General features: G+C 41.9%; 1 protein-coding gene across 2 annotated transcripts; it reads right to left on the bottom strand.

Annotated features, from left to right (window-relative positions):
• Window positions 1–350: 350 nt before the first annotated feature.
• Window positions 351–23,936, bottom strand: ythdc2 (YTH domain containing 2). 2 transcript variants are annotated; one of them, XM_037484771.2, is made up of 32 exons: window positions 23,876–23,936; window positions 23,354–23,428; window positions 21,941–22,106; window positions 21,733–21,823; window positions 20,548–20,744; window positions 19,390–19,592; window positions 18,308–18,474; window positions 17,695–17,797; window positions 17,250–17,406; window positions 15,797–15,904; window positions 15,546–15,682; window positions 15,335–15,470; window positions 14,539–14,665; window positions 14,360–14,425; window positions 13,792–13,970; window positions 13,567–13,663; window positions 13,219–13,306; window positions 12,929–13,009; window positions 12,748–12,830; window positions 12,507–12,612; window positions 11,508–11,627; window positions 11,143–11,415; window positions 10,102–10,228; window positions 9,505–9,710; window positions 8,373–8,550; window positions 8,051–8,142; window positions 5,128–5,247; window positions 4,039–4,190; window positions 3,616–3,790; window positions 2,402–2,605; window positions 2,114–2,296; window positions 351–1,256 (listed from the first exon to the last, which is right to left on the bottom strand). In XM_037484771.2, exons 3-32 carry the CDS (start codon window positions 22,098–22,100, stop codon window positions 1,188–1,190), a joined length of 4,185 nt encoding a protein of 1,394 aa, XP_037340668.2. In that variant the 5' UTR covers window positions 22,101–22,106; window positions 23,354–23,428; window positions 23,876–23,936; the 3' UTR covers window positions 351–1,187. The 2 variants fall into 2 exon arrangements, with proteins under 2 accessions (XP_037340668.2, XP_037340667.2); XM_037484770.2 differs by having other exon boundaries at window positions 352–1,256; window positions 2,402–2,608.
• Between the last annotated feature and the right edge of the window lie 1,516 nt (window positions 23,937–25,452).

Genomic DNA, 25,452 nt, shown 5'->3' with positions numbered 1-25,452 from the left:
TTTGTGAGATGGATGTTTTCATTTTTCCCAATGTCCACTTTGAACACAAAAAGTGAAACCAAATAGTGGCCAGCTGTCTTTGGAAGAAATTGGAACAATTTCTGACTTTTTTAAATGAGAAGAGCAATAGGTGCCTTAAAAAAAATATTTTTCTAATGCCCCTACTGCATCTATTCACATATATGATTTGACTCCATACTTTTTATTAATGTAGAACGTAAGAATTAAAATCCGTCAAATATATATTACATGGTTATTTCGAGAGCCTGCCCCCCCCCCACCCAATCAATCAATAGCCCAGTCTACTCTGATTGGCTTGTGAGATAAATATGGCTTACTTTTGCAAAGGTAGTTCTCAAGTTGTGGGCGGTGCATTCTTATGAGGAAGGAGAACCAAATGTAAAAGGCCTCTTTAAATGACTTGGGTGTCTTGTGATAGAGAAAAGCTCAAGACAAAAGCCACCCAGACACAACCTGTTCCCCCTGCTGCTGTCTGTAGAGAGGGATACTAAAGCTGCCACACTACAGGACAGCTTCTAACCTCATGCCCTGGAACATAGGTTCTTCTCTTACGACGGCAAAGGGGATGAATGTTGATGAACGTATAAAACATTCTATCAGCTACTTCTTCTTTCAGAGAAAATTACACAGCCAGTTTTAGGATGAAATTGCTGTTTATTGTATTAACCCAGTAACAAAAATGAGGTACCTGAGCTCAGAGGTCAAGTTCACACTTAACCTCTACTCACGCAGCAGCAAAAACGAACAATTCAAATGATAACAAGAAATATTAAGATTTCTTCTCCTGGGGCTCTAACACAGATTTGTTCACACACACACACTAAAACCTGAAGGGTCCGTCTTTGTCCATATTCAACATCGCTTCAAACAACAAACAGACTTATTATTGTGATAATCATTGGTAAGAACACAAGTACCATTTTGAACAGAATGAATAAAAACTCCAATGAGAACATAAAACCAAGAGACAACAGCTGAACTTTGCAATCAATCACAATCTCTCCCATTGTTCCAATATTTCCACTCAAATGGTGGAGCACACAGTCTATTGTTCAAGGAACAATAGAAGTAAAACATTTAATACCCATTAGATCTGATATAACAATAAACAATGCATGCATGTAGTTAAGAGACAGACTGAGGGTGTGATATGCTGCTACCTCTCATTAAAGTGGATTCACAGAGTTTCTCTCCCACAGTAACAGCAGCTGGCTGCCTGCTTGGGGCTCCAACTCCTGAAACACACAAAAGTATGATGACAAATGTATCAATTTCTTTTTCAAAAGCCAAGGAAGTGCATCATTCACTGGGGAAAAGAACACTATGGCCCCATCTCAATCTCTGTTCTTATGGATTTACAGACTTTGAAGCGTTTATGGCATTTGTGTGCCCCCTCACACACAGGAAAACTATCAGGGGAGTGAACTTTAAGACACACCAAAGTGCTTCTAAAAGCGGAGACAAGAGTGAGGGGAGCTCAGATTGAAACTAAGCAAATCTAGCTAGGACCTGAGCCACATCTTCACATGGGAATCATTTCTGTGGTAAGAATTGAAGGTGTTGTATGTTGTTTATTTTGTTTATTCTGTACACATGACAGTAACATTTTGTCCTTCACGAGAGAGGGACCCTCCTCTGCCGATCTCCCTAAGGTTCCTTCCATTTTCTCTCTGTTTAAGGGTTTTCAAATTTTGGGGGAGAATGTCGCATGTGTACAGACTTAAAAGCCCACTGAGGCAAATTAGTACAAAGTTGTAGCAAAGTATGAAGCACGGTTAGCTTATAAAAGAACATCCCAAGCTTTGAATAGTTTGTGAAGTACTAGAAAATCCATCATCAAAAAATGGTTATGGTTCTTGTACATCAGAAACGTCATGATTGAGTGACTGCAAATGAGCTTCCTTAACATTCTCTCGTCACTATGAAATGGGAGTCTCTCGTCCATGGCCTTGTCCCGCCCCCCCATCTCATCCCTCCGCCCCACTGTTGGTACGGTCAAAGCCGGTTTCAATACTATTCTACATATGTGTGTGTGTGATTTGTGATCTGTTGCCGTTTGTGACAGATGAAACGCTCATCCAGTAGCTCTTACCTGTCCATCCCTGCTGATCTGAACCTTCTTGTTGTCGTTCCATGGGTTGAGGATGTGTTGGGAGCATGGAAAGGGGAGACTCTCCTTGTGGATCCACTCAACACTAAAAACCCCTCCGAGTCCCATGAAGCCCCAGTCCTGGCAGCTCCCCTGATTGATGACTGATGTCATTTGGGCATAACCCTGTGAAGCAGACATAATGCAGATCCTGTTTTTCTTTTAACTAATATTTTGTCACACGGGCTGAGCTCTGGAAACAGAAAGTGAATCACTTGGTCAAAGTGTTACCTGGAACTGTCCAGACCCCTGAACAGAGAAGATGAGGGTAACTGCGCTCGTTTCCAGGAAGGCCTTGGTGAGTTTGGCCTCATTGCTTGGTGTGGTGGACCAGATACCTTTCTGCTGAGAAATATCTATGTTCCTCACATTGCTGCTCTTCATGATGAAGTAGCGCACTGAAGAGACAGGCCAGGGTGATGGTGGCTTTGAGATCTGCTGGAGAGAAAACAACAGCTATTGTGGCCAGCAAGCTAATTGGTCAAAGAATGCTTTATTGATGAGGCAGTAACTAGTAAATGGTACATGGTACATGTCATCCAGGCTCTTGAGCATGATATGCTCTACAGAGGATTCACCTCAACATCACAGCAGGTTTTGTTACAGGTTTTGCACATTATAATAAAGCTAAATAGCATTTCCATTTAATCAATACATGAGTCACACAAATCAAACCGAGTATGATTCTAAAACTCTTTGGCAATATTTATTGTCACGTAACAAAGAACTGAACATATATGTGTGACCGCAAATATAAATAATGTTTTCTCAATTAACTAAATGAAAGTAGGGCTGCATGTTCAAATATAGTGCTTCAATTCAGACTTGACAGTCTCAGCAAATTATAAATCTAAACACAACAATTGAATAGTTTATAATAGAATATATATCTTTATCCACCTTTTTGGTAAGTGGGAGAATTAAGATCTAGTTCTTCCTGCCAGAACTTTAAACCTGTTACTGTACCGTTTCAACGGGTTCTGAGCATATGAGACACTGGTTTAGTGCTGCAGTGGGAAGTATGAACATAAACCAGTCTGTCCATTATGGATTAAATGCTCTACTTTCACTGTCCATTTGTTTCTTATTTTTCTTATTTTCTTTTTCTCAAACGTTGCTATCTTTTGTTTCTTCCTATCGTCTTTTTATTTGTAATTTGCCGCTACCTCTCTGGTCTGTCCACAGTATTGAGACGATATCATCGTCCTGCCTGGAATGCAAAGACTTGATTGGTCGAGTAGTATCACGTGGGATGGTTTAACTCAAATGCAATTGCTCAGTGCTTTAAGCCTCTACCGTAAAGACGAGTAAAGCTGCGCAGTAGAAAAGTGCGCCGTCACGTTTCAACCACAACTGTCATTTTTGGGCTTCTGGATCCGGATTCAGGCCTCTGCCCTAAACAATCAGTCAGATGGTTTAAACACAGCTTGGCAGATAGGAAATACCTTTCCTGAGGTCGAAGGACCGGGGCTGTAGGATGGACTTTCAAAAGTCACAGAGCAGGACGAGCTACTGGAAGAGAGGGATTCATCGAAGAGCTGCTTGTTGGGCAGGAAGGCTTCCTCTCTGTGCTGAGCTTTCCCCTGCAGAAGGCTCCAGGCTGGTGGCATCCTACGGGACCTGATGGCAAGTGGTAAGATAGCTCAGTTGTGTGAGTAGCAAGTTAAACCATAAGATAACGGATCATTATGACACACCAGTCTGGGAGTGAAAAGAGAACCAGACCTTTAAACGAAACAGGCAATTTTAGAGTGCGGCTTTTCAGATGTTTTCTAGTTTGAATAAATCCTGTCTGGAGGATGGTTGCATGTCAATCTCTTTAAGCAACACAATCCATTACACTGCAATCATCCACCCAGTCTTCATACTTGTCACTGATGGTGTTGGGGGGTAGTTGGGGGCTGTTCTTGGAGCTCTTCATTGAAGCCAATGGCCCATCGTCAGACGACATGGGCCGCGGCCGCTGGCCAATCCCTGTGGGCTGCTGTAGACCTGCTGTCTGCTCCTCCGCCCCAAGGACCTGAGGAACACCATTGTAAATGGATTCAAAGCGTTTAAGCATTACATGTCATTAGCCAGTCAGTCACACACTGATTGCCCCCTAGTGTCCACACTACAAACATCAGATCCAAATGCATCATATCCACATATCAGTCGTTTTATGATACAGATGGAGATTCAAGAATAAAGTGCACACATTAACATGCATATCAAGTCCTAACATGATCCATCCCTTTTTACTCTTTTAGATGGTGAAGATGATGTATTGACTCTAAATTGTCAAACAATGGGATTTTTTTGTTCTGTTACTTCTATTATCCATATTACAAGGCGACCGCACGCCTCGCCCACCACTATGAATAAAATATCCCCAAATGTTAACATGTGGAATGATCATCAACATTAACCAAGGCAATGGCTATACTAAGCCATGCTGTAGCAAATAGAAGCAGAGGATATCCACGCGTCTGAGGCTGTTTAGAACAGTGATTCTCAACTGGTGGGTCGCGGGCCTTTGCATGGGAAATAAAAATTCGAATTAATTAAAAAAGAAAAAAAAGAAAAAAATCCATCCTGTGATTTTATTTTGAAGGGACTTTTTTTAATGCAGCGGAGTGTCTTTTTTTTGCCGGTTCGTCCGTCCATGTTTTCAGCAGCGTGTGCCAGGTTGGGTCAAACCATTCTGATATGGGTCATTGGGTTTTTAGGATAATTAAACATCCTAAATATAAAATATAAAATTCAGCTTATGAACTTGATTTTGAATACATTTTAGATGTTGAGAATGTTCCTCGATTTGGGTCGCAGCTTGTCATTAAGGGGAGATGGTGGGTCCCGGAGCCAGACCAGTTGAGAAACACTGCTTTAGAAGAGATTTGACTACATACATACACTGGCTATCTCTATGCTGGTGTTGATCAGTGAAAGCGCACACAAGAAAATAGAACGTGACATACAGAAACCAGGGTTCGAATGATGGCCTCGTCTTGTTGAGACCAGGGCTTTGAAGGACAACGGATCCTCTTGATGAACAGATTTTGCCACTTCTGCCTCAGTTCAAACACGAGTCCTGCGGCCTGAAAACATGATACATAACACAAAATGAAACAGCATGTAAAAAGGAAAAATAAAGACAAACCTTTATCTATCTAGGGGGGTGATAGTGGCGCATGGAGTATTGTGATGCGCTGGGAGCTGCAAGGCTGGCGGTTCGAATCCCGGCTGCCCCATGTGCCATGTTGAAGTGTCCCTGAGCAAGACACCCAACCCCTAATTGCTCCCCAGGCAAAATGTAGGGCATGGGTTATAATGTAATGTAAGATGCTTTGGATAAAAGTGTCAGCTAAATGACATGTAATCTACACTCACCGGCCACTTTATTAGGTACCCCATGCTAGTAACGGGTTGGACCCCCTTTTGCCTTCAGAAGTGCCTCAATTCTTCGTGGCATAGATTCAACAAGGTGCTGGAAGCATTCCTCAGGGAGTTTGGTCCATATTGACATGATGGCATCACACAGTTGCCGCAGATTTGTCGGCTGCACATCCATGATGCGAATCTCCCGTTCCACCACATCCCAAAGATGCTCTATTGGATTGAGATCTGGTAATTGTGGAGGCCATTTGAGTACAGCGAACTCATTGTCATGTTCAAGAAACCAGTCTGAGATGATTCCAGCTTTATGACATGGCGCTTTATCCTGCTGAAAGTAGCCATCAGAAGTTGGGTACATTGTGGTCATAAAGGGATGGACATGGTCAGCAACAATACTCAGGTAGGCTGTGGCGTTGCAACGATGCTCAATTGGTACCAAGGGGCCCAAAGAGTGCCAAGAAAATATTCCCCACACCATGACACCACCACCACCAGCCTGAACCGTTGATACAAGGCAGGATGGATCCATGCTTTCATGTTGTAGACGCCAAATTCTGACCCTACCATCCGAATGTCGCAGCAGAAATCGAGACTCATCAGACCAGGCAACGTTTTTCCAATCTTCTATTGTCCAATTTCGATGAGCTTGTGCAAATTGTAGCCTCAGTTTCCTGTTCTTAGCTGAAAGGAGTGGCACCCGGTGTGGTCTTCTGCTGCTGTAGCCCATCTGCCTCAAAGTTCGACGTACTGTGCGTTCAGAGATGCTCTTATGCCCACCTTGGTTGTAACGGGTGGTTATTTGAGTCACTGTTGCCCTTCTATCAGCTCGAACCAGTCTGGCCATTCTCCTCTGACCTCTGGCATCAACAAGGCATTTCCGCCCACAGAACTGCCGCTCACTGGATGTTTTTTCTTTTTCGGACCATTCTCTGTAAACCCTAGAGATGGTTGTGCGTGAAAATCCCAGTAGATTAGCAGTTTCTGAAATACTCAGAGCAGCCCTTCTGGCACCAACAATCATGCCACGTTCAAAGTCACTCAAATCACCTTTCTTCCCCATACTGATGCTCGGTTTGAACTGCAGGAGATTGTCTTGACAATGTCTACATGCCTAAATGCACTGAGTTGCCGCCATGTGATTGGCTGCTTAGAAATTAAGTGTTAACGAGCAGTTGGACAGGTGTACCTAATAAAGTGGCCGGTGAGTGTATATCGCCTACTTTCTCCAAAGCATTGGAGGGACTCGTTTGTAACCCATTAATGCATCGTAAATGTAAAAGCCTTAAATGTGACCCCTGGCGTCCCATTAGAGCTCCTCGTTCTTATACTGGATGTTTACCATTGCCTTTGTTAAATAGTAGATGTACTATTGAATATAGTATAATGCATGGTACCTATGCAATGTAATATGTTTGAACTGATGCAGGGTTTTAAGACCTTTGAGCAGTGACGATGAGGCAGGTTAGATGGTAGGGTTGAAGATGTTATGACACACACTTTTCAAATCCAGACAGGCCGTTAAACCCTCAACGGCTATTCTCAAATCACATATCTCTTTTATGCCTTATGATTGGCCTTATATTTGACCTGTGTTGGTAATGAAACTGAACTGAAATAACAGAAGAAAAGGGAAAAACATCTGTGAGGATATAAGAGTGTGTCTTGAGGACTAAAAATCTAAATTGATTTGGATGATTTCTATATTATAACCACTTTTCTCAATTCTGTAGTCAATATGTAAATATTTGAAGAAAATGTTTTCTATTGGAAAGCGTGATTGTTTAAGTCTGCACAGGAAAATCATGATAATATTGTGTGTCAATAATGTGACACCTACACTCTCAGCCTCTCAGCTCAAGACCCCAAACTTACAAAGAAAAAGCAGGAGTGCATGCTGATGAGTTGAAGCATTAAATAACCCAAATGTTAAATCCTGTAGTGTTAAAATGTTTCTCCAATTCCACAAATAAAGCCTGCTTTGTGCACTCTCCAGTTTTCGGTTTCTATCTTGGGAAACTCAGCCTCTTTTCTCCCGGCAGTCATTGGGGCTTGTTTGTCTGAGCTCGTTAGACAGATATGTGCTGTCCACATTAAATCATTTTATTTAAAAGCATAGACCGGTAGATGGAGATTGAAATAGTTCAGAGAACAGATAATACATTTTATCGCCAAACTCTACAGATAAACAGAATCTAAACCAACTGAGAGCAGTGCCAAAAAACCTAAAACGTAGTCTCAAGCAGTCAATAACCATTTTGTGATGGTGTGTTGAAAGGGACGCTGAGCTTCTCCAAAGCTTTTCTATTTTTGTAAATTGCCACGATTTACATTTACAACTTTTTAAAGTTTACTGCTCAAGTCCAAAGTAGACATTTGTTTGTTTGAAGAAGTCACAAGCCAAAACCTGTTGGACCACTCCCATAGAACAATACAAATGTTGTTGAATGAGGAAGTCACATCACAATGCAAAATCTAAGAAAAAGGAGGACAGTGATGTTCTCTCACCTCATTGTCCAATTGAAAGATGAGCCAGTCATCTATCCTCATCTCAGCTAGGTCCTCTGTGTCACTGTCACTGAGGTCACCTGATTGACCGTCTGAGAGAAGAGCAGGGACACTGAATGTGTAAAGTATACTGAGTATGATTAGCCACTCATTTACAATAAAGCAGAATCAACTTTATAGAAATCAAAGAAACCGTAAGCGTTGGTTTAAACAGTAACAGCTTCCTGTTAAATAAAACAATAAAAGCACAAAGCTCCTCTTTAGACTGCACAATAACAAACAGAAGGTTAGTGCAGGGTTAGCGATGAGATTGTTTGTTTACCAGTAGTTTTCTGTGCAGAAGGCTCCTGCAGGGCAGAGCTGGGTAGTTTGGCACATCCTCCAAATATGGCCACTGTGATGGCAGTCAACACGGAGCAGCAGCGGACACTGGCCATCCTGTGGCCTCGGCTCATCTCGTCATAGATCAACCAGTCTGTGGGAAAGACCTGGGCCGATTTCTAAGGCAGACACACAGTGTGTAAATCTTTGTAGCAGTACTGTGTATAGGGGCTACAGAGAAAGAACACTTTGTCTAATGGACATTAAGGTTATTAAAATATGCAGTTCCCTTGACCTCCTTAGTGGTGTGGCTTCAGAAGGGGAGAAACATCCACGAAATTGAAATTTTCTTAGGAAGGTTCCTAAATGAAAGAAATACCCCAATAGTAGTGTAAGTGGCCGCAATGATAAGTGCTGTTTGAATTTCCCAATACTAAGGAAAGGAGCTTCATTGCTATCTTACTTAGTCATCATCCTTTACGAAAGGAGATAATTCCGTCCCACAATTCCTTGCAGTAGCAATATATAAATAGTGACTTATCAGTCGGCTGATTATGAGAACTAAAAATTATGACTGAGAACAGCAGATTATGTAAGTAACCGTTTGCATAACTCATTTATTTTGCAGCCTTGTTAATAAACTCTAGTTGTTTATGTCGTCTGCATGACTCAGCACTGTAACAACAAGTGAAGGCACCTGAGATGCTTCTTTGTAGTCCATCTTCAGAGAAATTGTGGTTTGGCCGCTGCAGACTGAAGCCACTAACATGTGTCTCCCGTCACATCAGAACTACGTGGCTTAGTGAAAGTGGAGTCAGATTCCCTAAACACCCCGGTTCTCTTTTCTTAAATCCTCATCAATCCTCCTAACCATCTTTCCTTGAGCCTGTGACTTTTTCCACAGAGGTCAAGGAATAGTGGTTAGGAGGTCATTTTTTGACAATTCCAATCCAGCCAGTGTCATTTTCTTTGTTATGTTAATAATAATTTGTGTAATTACTAGGCATGGATTCTGCAGGGTCTGTTACGGTCTGACTACCCCGCACAGTGCTCAGTGGATAGAAAGGTGACTTAAGATCCTTTAAGTGATGAGATCACAGAATTACACATTGATACAGGCATTGTTTCCCTACCTCCTTTAACTGGAACTGACTCAGAATAGAAGTGGGATGAAAGTGGACCTTCTTCTCTCTGTTACTGGAGAGCATGGAGGTCTCCCGGTTGATATGCACCAGATTGGGATACATGCCAGCCATCAGTGCTGCCTTTACCACGGCCCAGTTCTCAGAGTTCAGATTGACATCCCGGATGTCACTGCCTCCACGCGCTCGCACAAAACCTAGGAAACAAACTTTATGTTCTAGCCTACAGTTTGCATTTGGAAAAGAACATCCAAAAGAACAAATAATTGTTTTTCAGCCAATACCGACATCCATGTTGTTACTTTAACATGACACAACTTATTTAGTGTAAGTAGAACCCACATTTGTCTGAACAATTCAACCTTCAGTTTGAATGTCACAATATAGTCAAAAGATCAACAGATTATTGGATGTATTACGCAACATTCAAAACATTCATTTTCTAGGTGGCTACGTGGTTTCAAGCGGGGTGTTATAGGAATGTTCAACACTAAAGTGATGTAGACACACAATGTGAATGTTAAAAGGATAAAGGCAGGCTGGTAATGGCTGTGCTGATTACAGAAGGAAAGGGAAGATGGAACGAACCGATGGCTCGGAGCTGTCCCAGCAGCTGTGTCCTCATGCCCAGTATCATGTCCATGGTGGCCTGGGACAGGAAGTTCTTCTCACAGAAGGATCTCTCCCAGCCTTCACTGCGGGCCTTCTGCCATGCCTGCCACCACCACACAGCACAAACGTGAAGGAAAACATTGAGCCGTAACTTCTATAACAAGGACCACCACCTACTATTCAGTTTTATTCTCCTTCTAATTCAGCATATATCATGTAACAGAAACGAGAGCATGTGCTTACAACGGGTGCAATGAGTACACGTCACCATTTCTCTCAGTAAATATATTTCCAAAGGAGCTATTGAAATGACATTTTCACCAGATGTTGGTAACAACCAAAGTAAATAAACCACACCGCTAGATCCCCACTAAATCGCACACACTGCTCCTTTGAGTTACTCTCAAATGCGAAATGAGAGAATATACCATGTGACAAATAAATGGTAGAGATTTGGCAATACTCTTTCAACTGCGGCAGCTATTCTCTTATTAGGGCCTGAGCCGACTGAAAGTCGGGCGAAAGCCCTATTGTTATTTTTACTTATTTTCATGAAGCTGAGCTTCAATTTCAAGAGATTTGTGATTTAACTGTTTCGACTCGGTTGCTTTTCACAAGTTTGTCAAATGTGAGTTGTTTTTGTTTGTGTTCTAATAATATAAAATGTGAACAATAAGTACGATCTAAAATCCAATATGCAATGATGGAAGGGCATATCGCCCGTTGCCCGTGTAAAGGCCCAGACATCCAGCAGTAGCTTTCCAATAGCCCGCAAATGGCAACAAGTTGCTGGTTCCACTACAGCACAGTAACAACACATGAGCACAATCATTAATAATCAGTTCATAGACCTCAGGAGGTCAAACTAGAATGTACAGCATTTCACAAGAGATAAACACACAAACACACACAGAAGAGCACACTCCCACAGCATCAAAAATTGCATCCATCCACACACACGACCCCCGAGCTATAAACATAGGGGAAACATGCTTCCCATAGTCATCCTCCACCTACCTGAAAGGCTCTCAGCAAGGCCATGTGGTCGCTGAAGGATGTGGAAGTGAAGCATTTGCGGTTGTGTAGCGCAGCTTTTTTCTCAGTTCCCTGGGCGGGAAGGATGAAGGGATCCCGGTAGGCAAGTGTGCAAGCAATGGTTAGAATGGGGTCCAGACACTTGAGCACCACGGCGCACAGCACCATCTTGCCCAAGTGGGGCTCCACAGGGAGATCAGCCAGGTGGTAACCCAGATCCGTTAGGTCCTCATGCTGGTCCATAGCATCTATTGTCTGGGGAGAACGGGAGTAACTCGCAGTTGTACTGGATGTGGAACTATAGGCTTGTCTGTGTCAGAGATCAGGACTAATTGAGATATTGTTACCTTTAGCATCTGCACAGCGTTCCGGATAGCATGTGCAGCAGGCGGCTGTGGAGCTTTGGACAAAAACTCAGCTACTGGACAGGAAGAGGGAGCCAGCAGTTTGGTCTGCAGACACAGTTCCTTACAAACACAACATAACATTTTCATTATTACAGCCTCTATCTAAGGCTACTGCATTGTCAAGATCTATTTTATTCCACAAAGATTCCTCAAAATACATCTCTAAAAGCCACAGCTGTCATTGTCTATTTCATGTTTATGGTGTGCTTCGACTTTTGGGCAAGGCAGACACGTGTAGTGAATTGACACATAATATTACAAAGGGTGGTACCATCATTGTGGGGGTGGGAATGGTGATATAACCAAATTATGAAACAAAAGCTGACTTGAACACATCAGTCTGGTGTCAGTCCTAATTCTAGTATTTCTCAGATTGTCAATGGAGAAACATGGATAGCATTTCTGCACTGGAAGACAAGGCGAACACAGGCACTGTGAGGCAAGAGTGGTTAAGGAATGCATACGATGACTGAGCTCAAGATGTCGTTAATGAAGGTGAAAACAGTGGGCTATGTGCCCTTATGTGTTACAGCACAAGGTCTGATTTGTAATGGGAGCTTCAGGTGTCTGCAGACTTTTCATTCAGTATTAAACTGCTGTGGACAACACACACTGGGAAAATACCTCCATTCACTGAGAGAAAACACACTGCTGTGCTCCTTAACTCCCGAAAACATGCGCTCTGGTGTTAAGTTTTGCTGAAACATTAGTCTGTGCATTTGATCCAATTGTTTATGTTGATTAAACCGTCTGACTTTGCCAGAGAAACTGACTTGGTTTTGAGATGTCTTTTCTTTGTACAAAGTTTAAGAATAACTTTTCTCCAATATAAATACGGTCTTTCTTTTGAACATCCCCCCCCTTATTGTTCCTCTCTAGAGATGAAACAGGAAGACAGACTGTCAGAGAGCACGAGACATCATGTGCGTATGCGTCTACCTGCAGTGGCATCCGCAGCAGCTGTGGAACCTGGAATTCCAGCATGTTGTGGAACCTGAGACGACTGTAGAGGCGGAAGCAGATCCCTGGTCTGCAGCGGCCGGCTCTGTGCAAAGGTCACACAGTCAGTAGGTTCTTTAACATAGCCTTCTGTCATTGGGTTAACATGAGGGGAAACAGAAGATCTAACATCTTTTAACATGATTAAATGTTCATATCGTGTAGATGCTGTGGATGTTACCTTCCCTTCCTTTGCAGAGCGCTGGCTTTGGAGATCCAAACCGTCTTTAACATTGATACATGACTGAGGGTATCAAAGGACTTCTACAACAGGACAACCATTTAGGAGTAATAGTATCAACTATATGCATTGTTACACCTCAATGTACTCTTGTTTTTGAATACAATTCCAGTGACTGTACCTCTTTGACCTTTCCTGAGTCAATGACAAAGATCACATCATTAATAGTAATGCTCGTCTCTGCAATGTTGGTGGAAAGAATCTGAAAGGGGAAAAAGAAACCTTGTTAAATGTTGTTCTCTAGTGTGATAGTGAGTGTTTCCTACAAATGTACATTCAAAAGGCAAAGCCTACTAATCGTAGTCTAGACCGGATGCAGTCGTGGGCTACAGTAACTGCGAGGAGCTGCTCAGTGGAGTGAAAGTTGTTGCTTGTTCCCCTTAATGAAAGGATATCTTTTTAGTGACTCACTATTTTCCTGATACCAGGTGGAGAGTTCTTCATGGCCCTCTTCTGATCCAGAGTCTGCATGTCTGAATGTAGTGTGAACACCTGGTACCTGGGACAGGTCACACCTCCGTCAACAAAGACACACTGCATAATATGCTGCTGTGGGATACTATGCTTAATACAATCATCTGAACTCATGGCCCAAATACCGACAACATCTATCTATATCCTCACGTGTGATATTTTATTGATCAGAGATTTTAGGAATCTTTTATCTGTATTTTTGCGAAAACATCTCTAACTCAGGATGACTTAAAAATCAATGCCATGGAATACCAAAGATGTTGCATAATGTTCCATACGAGTCACCTTTCAGAGTGGTTGGAGAATCTTTTATCGTCATACAGGATGCGGTCCCTGAGTGACACAATCTCGTCATATCCAGGAAGAAAAATCAGGACAGCACCTGAAGACAAGGAATAAAATCTCACAGTGAAACATATCATATCATTCGGATTCTCAAAATCTACCAGTGATCAGGCTGAGGATTATACAAAGAACAGCTGTGTATCTGTATGCAGTGCTCAGGTTCACCGTCACAGGTCGTGGAGCAGATGTGGTGCAGCAGATCCATAATGAGGTCCAGGTCCACCCGCTCATCATCAAAGCTGTGGTGGTACAGTTTGAGTAGCTCCTGCTCCTCAGCGCTCACCTCAGCACTGGCACCCGGCATCAGAGAGGACTCACCCAGGCTGCTTTCCTCTCCCAGGGGACTGCACAGAGCACTTTAATGCTTTAACCTCCTCACACTGCTTTTAAACAAGCCTTTACTTTATGTGTAACTTCATTAAGGACTGTGCAAGAATTATTGGGGGTGGCTGGGCCGACCATTACATTTCACCCTTGATAACTAAAAGGAGTTAGAGGAAAAAGGTAATCTTTTTAATAGAGCAATTGTTTCCATATAGAAGCAAATGCAGCATAATGACAATCACCTATTAATTAATTCTATTTAGCTATTTCAATGTCGAACATTTCGGAAACACCAAAGAAAAAGCAATTGAAACCTTTAATACGCACCAAAAAAGAAACCGATAATTAATTTTCCCCTTTTCAGAAGAGGTACTTTAGTTTAGCACATGGTGGTCAACATCATACTCACATGGATGATTTGAGTAGATCCATAGCATCTGTCTGCTGGAAGTGTGTCGCAAAGTCTAAGGCTGTCCTGAAATGACAAAGAATGTGGAGAGTACAGAGCATGTCCATGTGCAATGTGAGGAACACTGGTAGCAATGGTCCTGACTCACAGTACATAACACTACACGGTGGACGTCCTACCAGCCATTTGATGCCTTCATATTGATGTCTGCCCCCATGCTGAGCAGCTGCTCCATCTGTGTGAGGAGCCCCCGAGCTGCTGCCGCCATCAGAGGGGAGGCCCCTGTGTCACTGTGCCTGTAGTCCACTAGGTAGAGAAAACTGCATGAGCCTTCACATCTTTAGACATCCAATCATTTTACACTACACCCACATTATTTCTTCATCATAGCATTACTTCATTATAATCAAAAGGAATTTTTGCTCAATCTTTCGGGGTAAGCATTTATTTTGTTGCAGGGTCTGATGTTTAGATAGAGAAGATCAATACCACTCTAATGTCTAGACAGTTAATATAAAGCCAGAACCAGGCGACAATTAGGATAGCTTAGCATAGACTTAGCAAGACTGGAAGTAAGAAGAAGAAAGATTCCTTTATTGATCCCCTTGGGGATTCAAATCGCCAACCCTTTAATCCATGCGCCAAGTAGGTGGAAACAGCTGGCTAAATATACACACAATACCTCAAAAACACCATGCCGACTACCAGCAGTTATGAGCAATGGAAGTAAACTTATCTTGAAATACCTATACTATATTACAATGTAGACGTTTCTGTTCAGCTGACACTTGTGTAATCCACTGATTTATATACCTGACAAAAAAAGGTACATGAAATCACAGATGTTCTGCATCACATCTCCATTATACCGTGCAAAACCATTACTATCACAACAGTGGCACATTTTTTTACCTGCACAATAAATGAGTGATTTCAGTAAAGTGAGCGAGAGCAGAGATCAGCTGATAGTCGTACCGTTTACATTTTCGTAGAGGATGAGGTTGAACAGCTGAATGAAAGTATCCTGGTCTTCATTGAGGAAAATGTTGTAAATGCACGAGTCCATCTCCCTCAGAAGCCACGGCTCCAGCTGCTCTGTGTCATTCTCAGTCTGCGATACAAAACAGTCAGGCTTTACACAAAACTTTAACTGATTCATAGTTGTTTTGATAAACTGTTCTAGTACCAGTGTGTTAAAGGTGCTGTCCATTCTGTTCGGGGAACTGCTCTCCTGTGGGAAGCCCGGGGCCGACATGGGGCTCCTCTGTATCTCCTTCTCTACTGACTGACACCACTCTGTCAGACACTGCTGCTTCTTATCCTCTGAGAACCAGAACCATGTGATGCAGAGGAGATTAGGACAAAGCCAGATTGAAGGCTAAAATGCTTTATTTTGTATTCAGTCCGACAGTGGACTGGTTAATTAAAGCTTCATACTTCTCTGTGTCTCTTCTTTGAATTTCCGCAGGTCCTTATTTTTGAAGCCTGTCAGTGTCAGGATGTCTTCCAGAAAGAATTCTTTAACCTCGAACTGTCTTCCTATGACTTAACATAAATATGTTATATATTTTAAACTCAATAGCTCATTAATCAATACCAAGTTCCACATACACAGATAACACTTCCACTAGATAAAAACTAAATTTGCATTACTTCTGTTCACAATCAGAATCTCTTTGTGTTAAATCCAAATGTAGCAATGTTTTTTTTAGGCCAGAAGGTCATCAGTTTGCACAAGTCTTACTATTCATGTTCTCTGGCTGTTTTCATGGAAATGAGAAATTCTATGCTACTAAAATTATTTTGACTTTTTTGACTGCAAGTCATCAAGTTTTTGAATGCAGCAGAAATATTTCTCATACACAGCGATGCGTTATGCATCCACTAGATCGGGCTGTGCTAAATCAAACTTTATTAAGCGTTCTGAAAACTCTTCACTCCCATGGTAACGTTGTTCAAACGTTAATGTGGATATTAACAATATCTCTGAACCTCCAACTTTTGTTCTTGATTAATGAAAACATTCTTAGCAAATGCTTTGGTGCATCTTGCACCGAGAGGCAGCGCTGGAACAGACGGTGGCGCCTCGGACCGTCAGCTCGATCCCGACATCCAACTACCAGCTTTTTAACTACAGCAGCATTAATATACGCTGTTGGAGCTGGAATTACCGCGGCTGCTGGCACCAGACTTTCCCTCCAATGGATCCTCGTCAACCAGTGTGGATCAACCAATTGATCCATATATATGGCGCTCCGGATTATAAGGCGCACTGTCGTTTTTTGAGAAAAAAAAAGGATTTTAAGTGCGCCTTATAGTCGCGAAAATACGGTATATCAAATAGGCCCATCAATCAATAGTGAGCTCAGAACCGTGGCTGTGAATTCCTTATACAACCATATTCCTTGAGGATAGTTTCAATGCTGCGATATGTCATCTGTCGAATGATATGCACCAGTAGAGCCTGTAGATTTTGGGATCAAGCTAACAGAGATGATTTAAATAAAAAATATCCTTACAAAATAGATTTTATATTTAACTATCACTATTTATGTATCAATATTGGGGGCGCATACATTGATGATAAGGTATTATATAATATACATTTTGAAAATGCAAACTCTGAGCTTTTTAGTTGTTACAGTAATCGAAACAGTTCAAAAACTACAAGCAGCTATTAACACTTAACCCACTGCCAGGAACACTATATTGACTACACCTATTTTCATCCAAGAGCACTCTAAGAAGTAACTTAAGTTTACACACTATAGGTGCAACAAATGATGACTTGATTACCTATGATGGGATTATCCAATAGGATGCGTTGTTATGTTAAATGTTTGGAAATGTTAAAAAATCCTTCAGTGAACACATAGCTAGCAGGACCTACGGTGGATAACAGGACAGGAGCCAAAGTACTGAAGAAACAGGTCTGTATCCAGAGCTGCACTGGAGAGGATCAGTTTCAGTGAGGGAATCTTGTGAAGCACATCCCGTATCTTGGTAAGCAGGAAGTCTGTCAGACCATCACGCTCATGCACCTCATCCTGTGAAACACAGCAAGTCACTTTAAATGTTGAGAACTAAACTCAAACACCTTCAAATATCCAATTGAAATGCTGTTTTTTCTGCTCCATAGTAGTTTAGCTTCTCCAGTTGGAGCAGTGAAATCACGGCTGGGTATGGTTACACACATCTCAATCAAAAAGGGCAGCAAAACACTGCTTTTCCTCCTGCTGCTACAGTACTCTTCAAAGAACAATCAAAGCTTCAAATGCATGAAGGATTCCAGAGTAAAACAGTATTTCCTGTATATTTCTGGTCTTGCTGCTTACCACAATGACATGTGTGACTGTTTTCAGGCTGGCATCTCCAGCCATCAATGTTCTGAGGAGCACTCCACTAGTGCAAAAGGTCAGCAGCGTCTTTGGCGAGACCCTGAGGTTACAAAGTCAACAGTTACTTGAGACATTTCTATTTAAGCATAATAGAGTGTTATAAGCATTAGATAGAACCATAACGATACCATGCAAAGACAAGTACTTGAGCACAAGTAAAGAACTCATCAAAATAAGTACTTGAGCTCATGGGTGAGTTTCTAATAATAATAATTGATTAAATATACTTTTTTTAAGGGAACCCCAGGCCATGTAGAGTGCTACATGTCACATAGCGCACATAGCAATTTTCTGAAAATGTCTCATGTCAGAAATAATCTGTGTGTTCACTTCTTCACTTTGAACCGAGGCAGACCATCTCTGGTTGAAAATTGGCATCACTTACATCCTTTTTTCATAATTTGGTCTCAACATTTCTGTGTTTCTTTGGTTATGTATAGAAAAGGACAACTTGTGACCACGGTGTTGATGTGTTTCTCTGATTTGATCTGCTGCTGTAGGCATAAGTGATGAACACATGAAGCGATAAAAATGCTCTGATCCAATGCACCTGCTCTCTAGTCGGATGTGATAACCGACCGTCTGGCCCACACTCTCCCCTCTCTCCGCTGCCACTCTCTCAGCCACCGCGATGGCAGCCAGTCGTCTTGGTTGAGTGCAGAAAATCCTGCAGGGATCTCCATTCCTGCTGCACTCATCCAGCAAGAACTGTGGGATCTGTACAATGCATAGTGACACTGGATGACCACAAGCTCAAACCATACATACGGTACTATACAAAGGTCCACTAATATCAGTAGATTTTGCCCTGGTTTAAGGGTCACAATATATACAAAGAAAAATGTTGAATAAGTGAGACAGTTTAAAATTCTCTCATAGTTTCCTGTCAATTTAAGGCATAATAATAAAAAAAACAACACTAGTATTAAACGGTCAGAAACAGGACTAAATTTGTTAGCATGTTGAAATTTGATAATTAGATCTGAACAACATCTGAGACAGGAATGTGGTACACCCCAAAATCCTTTAATTAATTTCCAGTGTTGGGCAAAAGTGTTAAAGTGCCGAGTTAAAATCACACTCTTACAGAGTCATTTTTACAAAAGAGCTAGAGTCATTATCCCGTGTCAAGATCAGATTAATTTGCAACACTTTAGTTTAATTAACTCTTTGATAGGATTGAAATGTAACTGTACAGTGTCACACTTCTTGGTATCAGGTTTAACTCCATGTAATATGGTGCATGGATTGGTGAGGGTGTGCCATGAACCACAGGTTGTTGGTTTGAAACCTTGCTTACCCATGTTCTAATGCCAAGTGTCCCTCAGCAATAACCTAACCCTAAATTGCTCCCTGGGCTAAATTGTAAACTCCATGTGTTAAAAATGCAACTAAGTTGCTTTTGATAAAAGCATCACTCAAATGACGTTGTATTTAACAATGAGCAGATTTATTTTGACATTTAGTCCAAGTTAAACTGTTAACACTTAGTTGAGTGTTGATTTAACACTGACAACATTGGGACAATATAAACACCAGCTTAGAGTTAAAATTGCATCTTACAGAGTCAATTTAACTCTCTGAAATGTGCTGTGTAGTTTGGGCTCTAGCTGAATGTCCAGACAGACCCACCTGTGTAGTTTTTCCAGAGCCAGTCTCTCCAACCACCAACACCACCCTGTTCTCTCTGATGAGCTGGATGATCTCGCCCTGGCGGTCATGCACAGGGAGGGAGCTTCGAAAACTGTCCAGGTCTGATGGATTGCGTCTCCGAGGCACCATGGGTATGCCGTTGTTTAGGCGTCCGCTTGCTCGGTTCCTCTCACTGCAGCTGTCTAAGAGAAGAACGGTAGAATGTTGCATGCCCCTCTGCAACACATCTGTCCACTGACATCGAGGGGATTTTATCATTTGAAATGCTCAGGCACTTCAGTGCCTAACTAATTGTTTTTGTTCCTGCTACCTGCTATGCAAATTCAAAATGTGCTTTCACATTGAATGAGGCTATTAGCAGACACAAGATACCTGGAAGTTTTTTTACTCATTTGGTGATATGAATCAAACAAACCGCGGCTCCGTTTCATCTCCTCAATAAGTGGATAGGAGTAGTAGTAGCAGTGTTCCAACTGCTTCAAAAAGGCCCCTATTGTTCCTGTACCGAAAAGATCTGCCGTGTGGCACTCACCCATTGTGAGCATGCGTTCTGTTAATGAAGTATCAACAGTAAAAATATGCAAAACTGTATCGTTTTTAACGCAGTACCTTTTTAGTATAGGTACACCGTGGAACATTACTTCAGGGACTTGTTACTAGAAAATTAGCAGTAAAACTATTACACACTATGATGATTACACTATTAAAAAACTTTTTTTTTTTACTTGTTGGTCCACAAGTGATCCAAACCGTGAGGGGTGAAACGAATAGATCATGGATCGACCAGTGACACCACTATGAACTATCATGGGATGTTCCTGGGTAAAACATTTGGGTAGTGGGATGGCTACAACCCCAAAAGAAACAATAGCTGGAGGAACATGAAAAGTCTCACAAAGTTGTAATGACACTGAACACACCTTGGGTTGACTTGCTACAACTGTAGTTGGGTAACTGACGTTTCTGGAACAGCTGTTCCATCTATTAAGGTTTCAATCATGTACACCAGAGATGAAAGACAACAGCCCAATGGAAATAGGCCCCACTAAGACTACATTTATCCTCATGGAATGGAAATTAACGCCTGAATCACTAGAAGTCATTCCGGTCATAGTTTAACCAGACACTGACACTCACCGGGTTCTGCTGCAACAGACACACCATTTTTGTTGTTGGGCTGCATGTCCATGCGTTCCTTACTGCTGATGGGAAACCTCTGCAGTAGGCTGCCGATGAAATATAAGGAATTGTGGGACACTGGGAGGGGCATAGTAGGCTGGGGTTTATCTGAACCGCTCTTCTTCCTGATGGTGAGGAAGCGACTTGGTCCTTTCCTTAAAAAGCCAGGGAGAGAAATTTCTTCCATTAACATTCTTGTAAAAATTGATTCAAGCACTAAAGATGGTTGCTGTAAATAGTCCATGATCTGGAAGTGAAGGCATTCTGTCAGAAATCCCTCTCGGACTTCACCTCTCTCCATCAGTGAAGGTCTTTTCCTACTTGTCAACCTTTATAGGACAATGTAGAATTATTATGTTTATTAATATTTTAAAAAATGACCAACCATTCTAAAGAAAGAGGTCCTCAAAGTTGACACATTTGCTACAACCACCAAGAGAGAGATCATCTTCAAAAATAATCAGCACTTTCCCGACAGTCTAGGATCAATTACAGATAAATCAATACGACACCACCGCCACATTGTTAAAGTCATGGTTGCCAAGTGGGTACATTTTCTTTTCTTTCTTTACCGTAATGGTGATTTGTAGTGGCCTGACGGTTTGCACTACTTACTTAGCTCGATTACACATAGGGAGAAGGTTATAGTCCTGCTGCAACTGCGGTTTACCGCAGTTTCCTGGCTCAAAATGCAGTACCACCACGATCATGTGCACAGACTAGTATGCGTACCATACCGTCAACTGGCTCAAACAAACACTTCTTACATGAAACATTTCATTTTAAATATTCATATCAAATTTTCACTGTTTCTGTAGTGGTCCCAGTAATAATTACAAATACCAGTAAAAAGAGCCTGTTTTTAATGTTCATTTAATGCTCTCCCCCGGTTTACGTAATCCCCACTATTTTATTTTTCTGTGGTGGCAAAGACACAACTAGCAGAAGCACTGTGGCACCTATTCATTTCCAACTGATCTGGGTTTTTCAGAACTTGTTTTGCCGCAGTCAGCCAAAGTTTAGGTGCAACACTTGTTTACACCCATCAGTTTTGGTGAGCGAAACTACAAATCCAGCTTTATTGTCAAAGAAGTTCTTGCTATTTGTGAGAGTGCAGGTAACATTTTATACTGTGATACTTACCCTTTGCTCTTGGAGATGTAACCGAGGGACTGTGCCATTCGGTGAATGAAAGCCCTCTCATTACTGGACAAGGAGGAGGGAAAGCCCATCTCTGCAAGAAAAATGTAAATATTGAGACACTTTACACTGGTACTTTTCACAATAACATGTTTACATAGGTTGACCACCAAACGCACTGCTATTATTTTCTGATATAAAACCGCAATACCTTTTTGGTCACTGTATTGAAACCTCTCCAGAGAGAGGTTGATCGATATCTTGACTTCTTCATCAATGTGAATTTCTTTGAGGCCCTTGGAGATAGGACCACGTGGCCGTGTGTTATGGCTCTTGTGGGGCTTCTGTGATGTTGGACTAGCACTGGACATGATGCTCTGAAACAGCAAGGTACAGCAAGATCTTGTAGTGGTGCAACGGATCAAAAAACATCCCAGTTGTATCACAAATCAGAGTACTAGATTAGGTCAGCACAAAAGAGAGGGAGTGAAAATAACTTAAAGATACCTGATTTTTCACTGCTGATACTAATTAATTAACGTTATGGTGGCGTAATGATGGTACCACCGACGGGGGGAGGGGCGTTTTGTGCAATTGCTGTAATTATCCGCTTGTTTTATCTTCTTATTCTGAAAGAGTTGAATTATTTTTGTCGGCAAGATCTCATTGGATGATGAGTCATTCTATAAAGCCACTTGCCGGGAGGCACATTTAAAGAAATATAATCTAAATTGACTAGAGTGATAAGGCACTTAAAATGAGCCTATACATTTTACCAACACTTTAAATGCATAAATAACTTGACGTGCTTCTTGTGTTGGCAGATTTTGCCATGATTATTCGATTAAATTAATTTTATTTTCTATAGCCCAAAATTGCAACTTTGCCTCAGAGGGCTTTACAGTCTGTACACATGAGACATCCTCTGTCCCAAAACCCTCACATCGGCACAGGACAAACTTCAAAAGACCTTCAAAGGGGAGAAACCTAAGGGACGTCAGGAGGATCCCTCTGCTTCACCAGAAGTTTAAAGTCTGGAATAACTGTTTAGGTTAAACTGTTTAAGTAAAAGGTGTAGTTCATAGTAGTTCATAATAGTTCAAACATGATTTGTCTTTTCTTACATCATAGAAACCTTGCATTTGATCAGAGTGTGGACTACTAACTTTCTAAGTTTCCAATCTGTAAGTGATGTTGGGTCATACCATTTGAAATATTTTTGGAAAAGTGTGTTGGAAGAATATCTAAGGAGCAGGAGGATGACTTCCGGTGTTGTGTAATATACTCTAGGCCTGTATAGTTGGTTGAATTAAATTGAGTCAGTGTTTGAACGGATGCTATCCTCTGATCGGGACATCCTGTGTTTGGTGTGGAGGCACTGACTTCTTGTCTAATTTTCTCAGTAAAAAAGGAGGCAAATTGATCGCAAGGTCATAAGAGACCACAAACTGGTTGAGGAACTGATTGAAGGAACGAGGATCGGAACTAGTGACGATCGAGAGCGAACAGGTACAATAATACTGTAATTTACTACATTATAGTCTAACAAAAGTTTATTGGTTATCCTGACAGACACATTCTGCTTAATATACATTCATGTATGTGTGCATTGTGTGATTCTTACCAGACTGTAAGGAATTTCAATTGTGGCTTCACTCTGGCTGAAGACGGCCCGAGGACAGCGAACACGGAGACAGAGCTGTGGGAACAGCGCTGAAAGTCACTGTTTGAACGAACTAACGCCACATGCTGGGCACCATGCGCCTCCCCGAGATGTTCAGAACACCTTGGCAGGGTGGATATCGTTGGTGTTTAGTTTCAAAGTTCAGTCACTTAGTGCGCGTGCGAGACCAGGGACAAACTTTACAATAGACGAGCAGCTCGCTGATTTTAAGTCGCTAACGTTAGATATCATAACTTAACGTAACGTTATATTAGTTAACTGACGTTAGCTCAAGCCTTGCTGAGGTGGAATGTTAGCTAAACCAAGTTTAGCTCTAAAGGGACTGCTCCACTAATCGAATGTAATCGAAACGCAGTGCTAACTTAGCGTTAGCTAGCTTTAAGTTTCACTTAAAGGACGGCGGAGAAACTGTAGCAAGCGTCATGTCCATCTTTGTCATACAAGCAGGTAATGTTACTGTGCCTTGATTCGCGGAATGCTCCAGCAGTACTTTCACGCGTCAAGCATCCTTGTCAGATCATTGGGACGCGAGAGGTTCTGCGTGTTTGCCTTTTCCTCCGTTCCGCCGGCAAACGGGTACCACCGAGAACGGAAGTATATCCGGTCCGACCCCTTCACAATAAAACGGGGCTTTTGCGAATATGTCATGCTTAAAAATATCCTAGATGGATTTATACGCAAGGCAAGGCAATTTTATTTCTATTGCACATATCAACAACAAGGCAATTCAAAGTGCTTCACATGAAATATTAAAAACATCCAAACATAAAGTAAGGAGATTTAAGAACATTCAAAAATGCAGAAATGATCAATTAAAGGCAGCAGCAAAGAGATAAGTCTTTCATCTGGATTTAAAGGAGCTGAGGGACTTTCTGGGACTTTGTTCCAGATATGTGGAGGAGAAAAACTGAATGATGCTTCTCTGTGTTTAGTTTTACTCTGGGATCAGAAAGTAGACCAGTCCCAGACGACCTAAAGGTTTGTGCCGGTTCATAAAGTATGAGCAGATCAGAAATGTACTTTGGCCCTAAACCATTCAGTGCTTTATAAACCAACAGAAGGATTTTGAGGTAAATTATTTTTTTGACAGGATGCCAGTGGAAAGACCGGAGAACTGGAGTGAGGTGATGCACTTTTCTGGTCCTAGTGAGGACTCGAGCTGCAAGGCGAAGGTAAATGCATGCATTTTCCTTGCATGTTGCAGGTTGAATGCATTTGTAACCGTCCGGCCAGTGCCCCGACGTGCAAGGAGTAGCGAGGACCCATCCAACGCTGTTCGCAGCTTTAATTACAACTATATTTCTAGCTTGGTTTGTGGTTTTTAACATTAGTCATTGAAATTCAGCACTGACTTTCAATCATTGGCCAAACAGGGTCAACATATAATAACGAGAACCGAAGGGATATAGGACAAAGTGCCAAAGAAGAAACACACGTCTTATTCTGACTCAGTAAGGTAGGGGAGGATAGACAGTGGTCAGTATAGTCGAACGGAGGGGTCTGCTATCTGCTCTGACTGCAGCAAGGACTGCTGAGTGAGTATAGTGACAGCAACATTGTGTGGACTTGTGAAACCTCATCAGTCGCAGGCCAAGGACTGTTTCAATTCTGAAGTCTGCGGCTGGGTTCAAATTGTCAGAGAAATGACCTCCTAACACCTTTTCCTAACCAGTATTAGTTGACCTCTGTGGGAAAACGTCATGGGACTTCATGAATTCTAACCATTGAGACAGTTAAATGTTTCTTCTAAGAATGCGCTACAGCGCTCCAAGTACTGAAGTTATCTCACGCCTTGACAATTGTAACTCCCACCAAGCAGGTCTACCTGCAGCGCCATTCAACCTCTGCACCTCACCCAGAATGCAGCAGCTCGATTGGTCTTCAACCTAAATTCATCCACACCTCACTGGTTACCAGTGGCAGCCTCTGTCCCCTTTAGAATATTGGCAAACAGACCATCTCCCGTCTACATCCAGAAAACCTTAGGTCCCTGCTGGCTCACTCTGCTCTGGATCCTCCAATCTGCCTGTTGCTCCCTC

Source organism: Pungitius pungitius, chromosome 18, assembly GCF_949316345.1.
Source record: "Pungitius pungitius chromosome 18, fPunPun2.1, whole genome shotgun sequence".
Lineage (NCBI taxonomy): Eukaryota > Metazoa > Chordata > Actinopteri > Perciformes > Gasterosteidae > Pungitius > Pungitius pungitius.
Note: the sequence above shows the minus strand (reverse complement) of the source record. Positions and strands in the feature narration are given on the sequence as shown.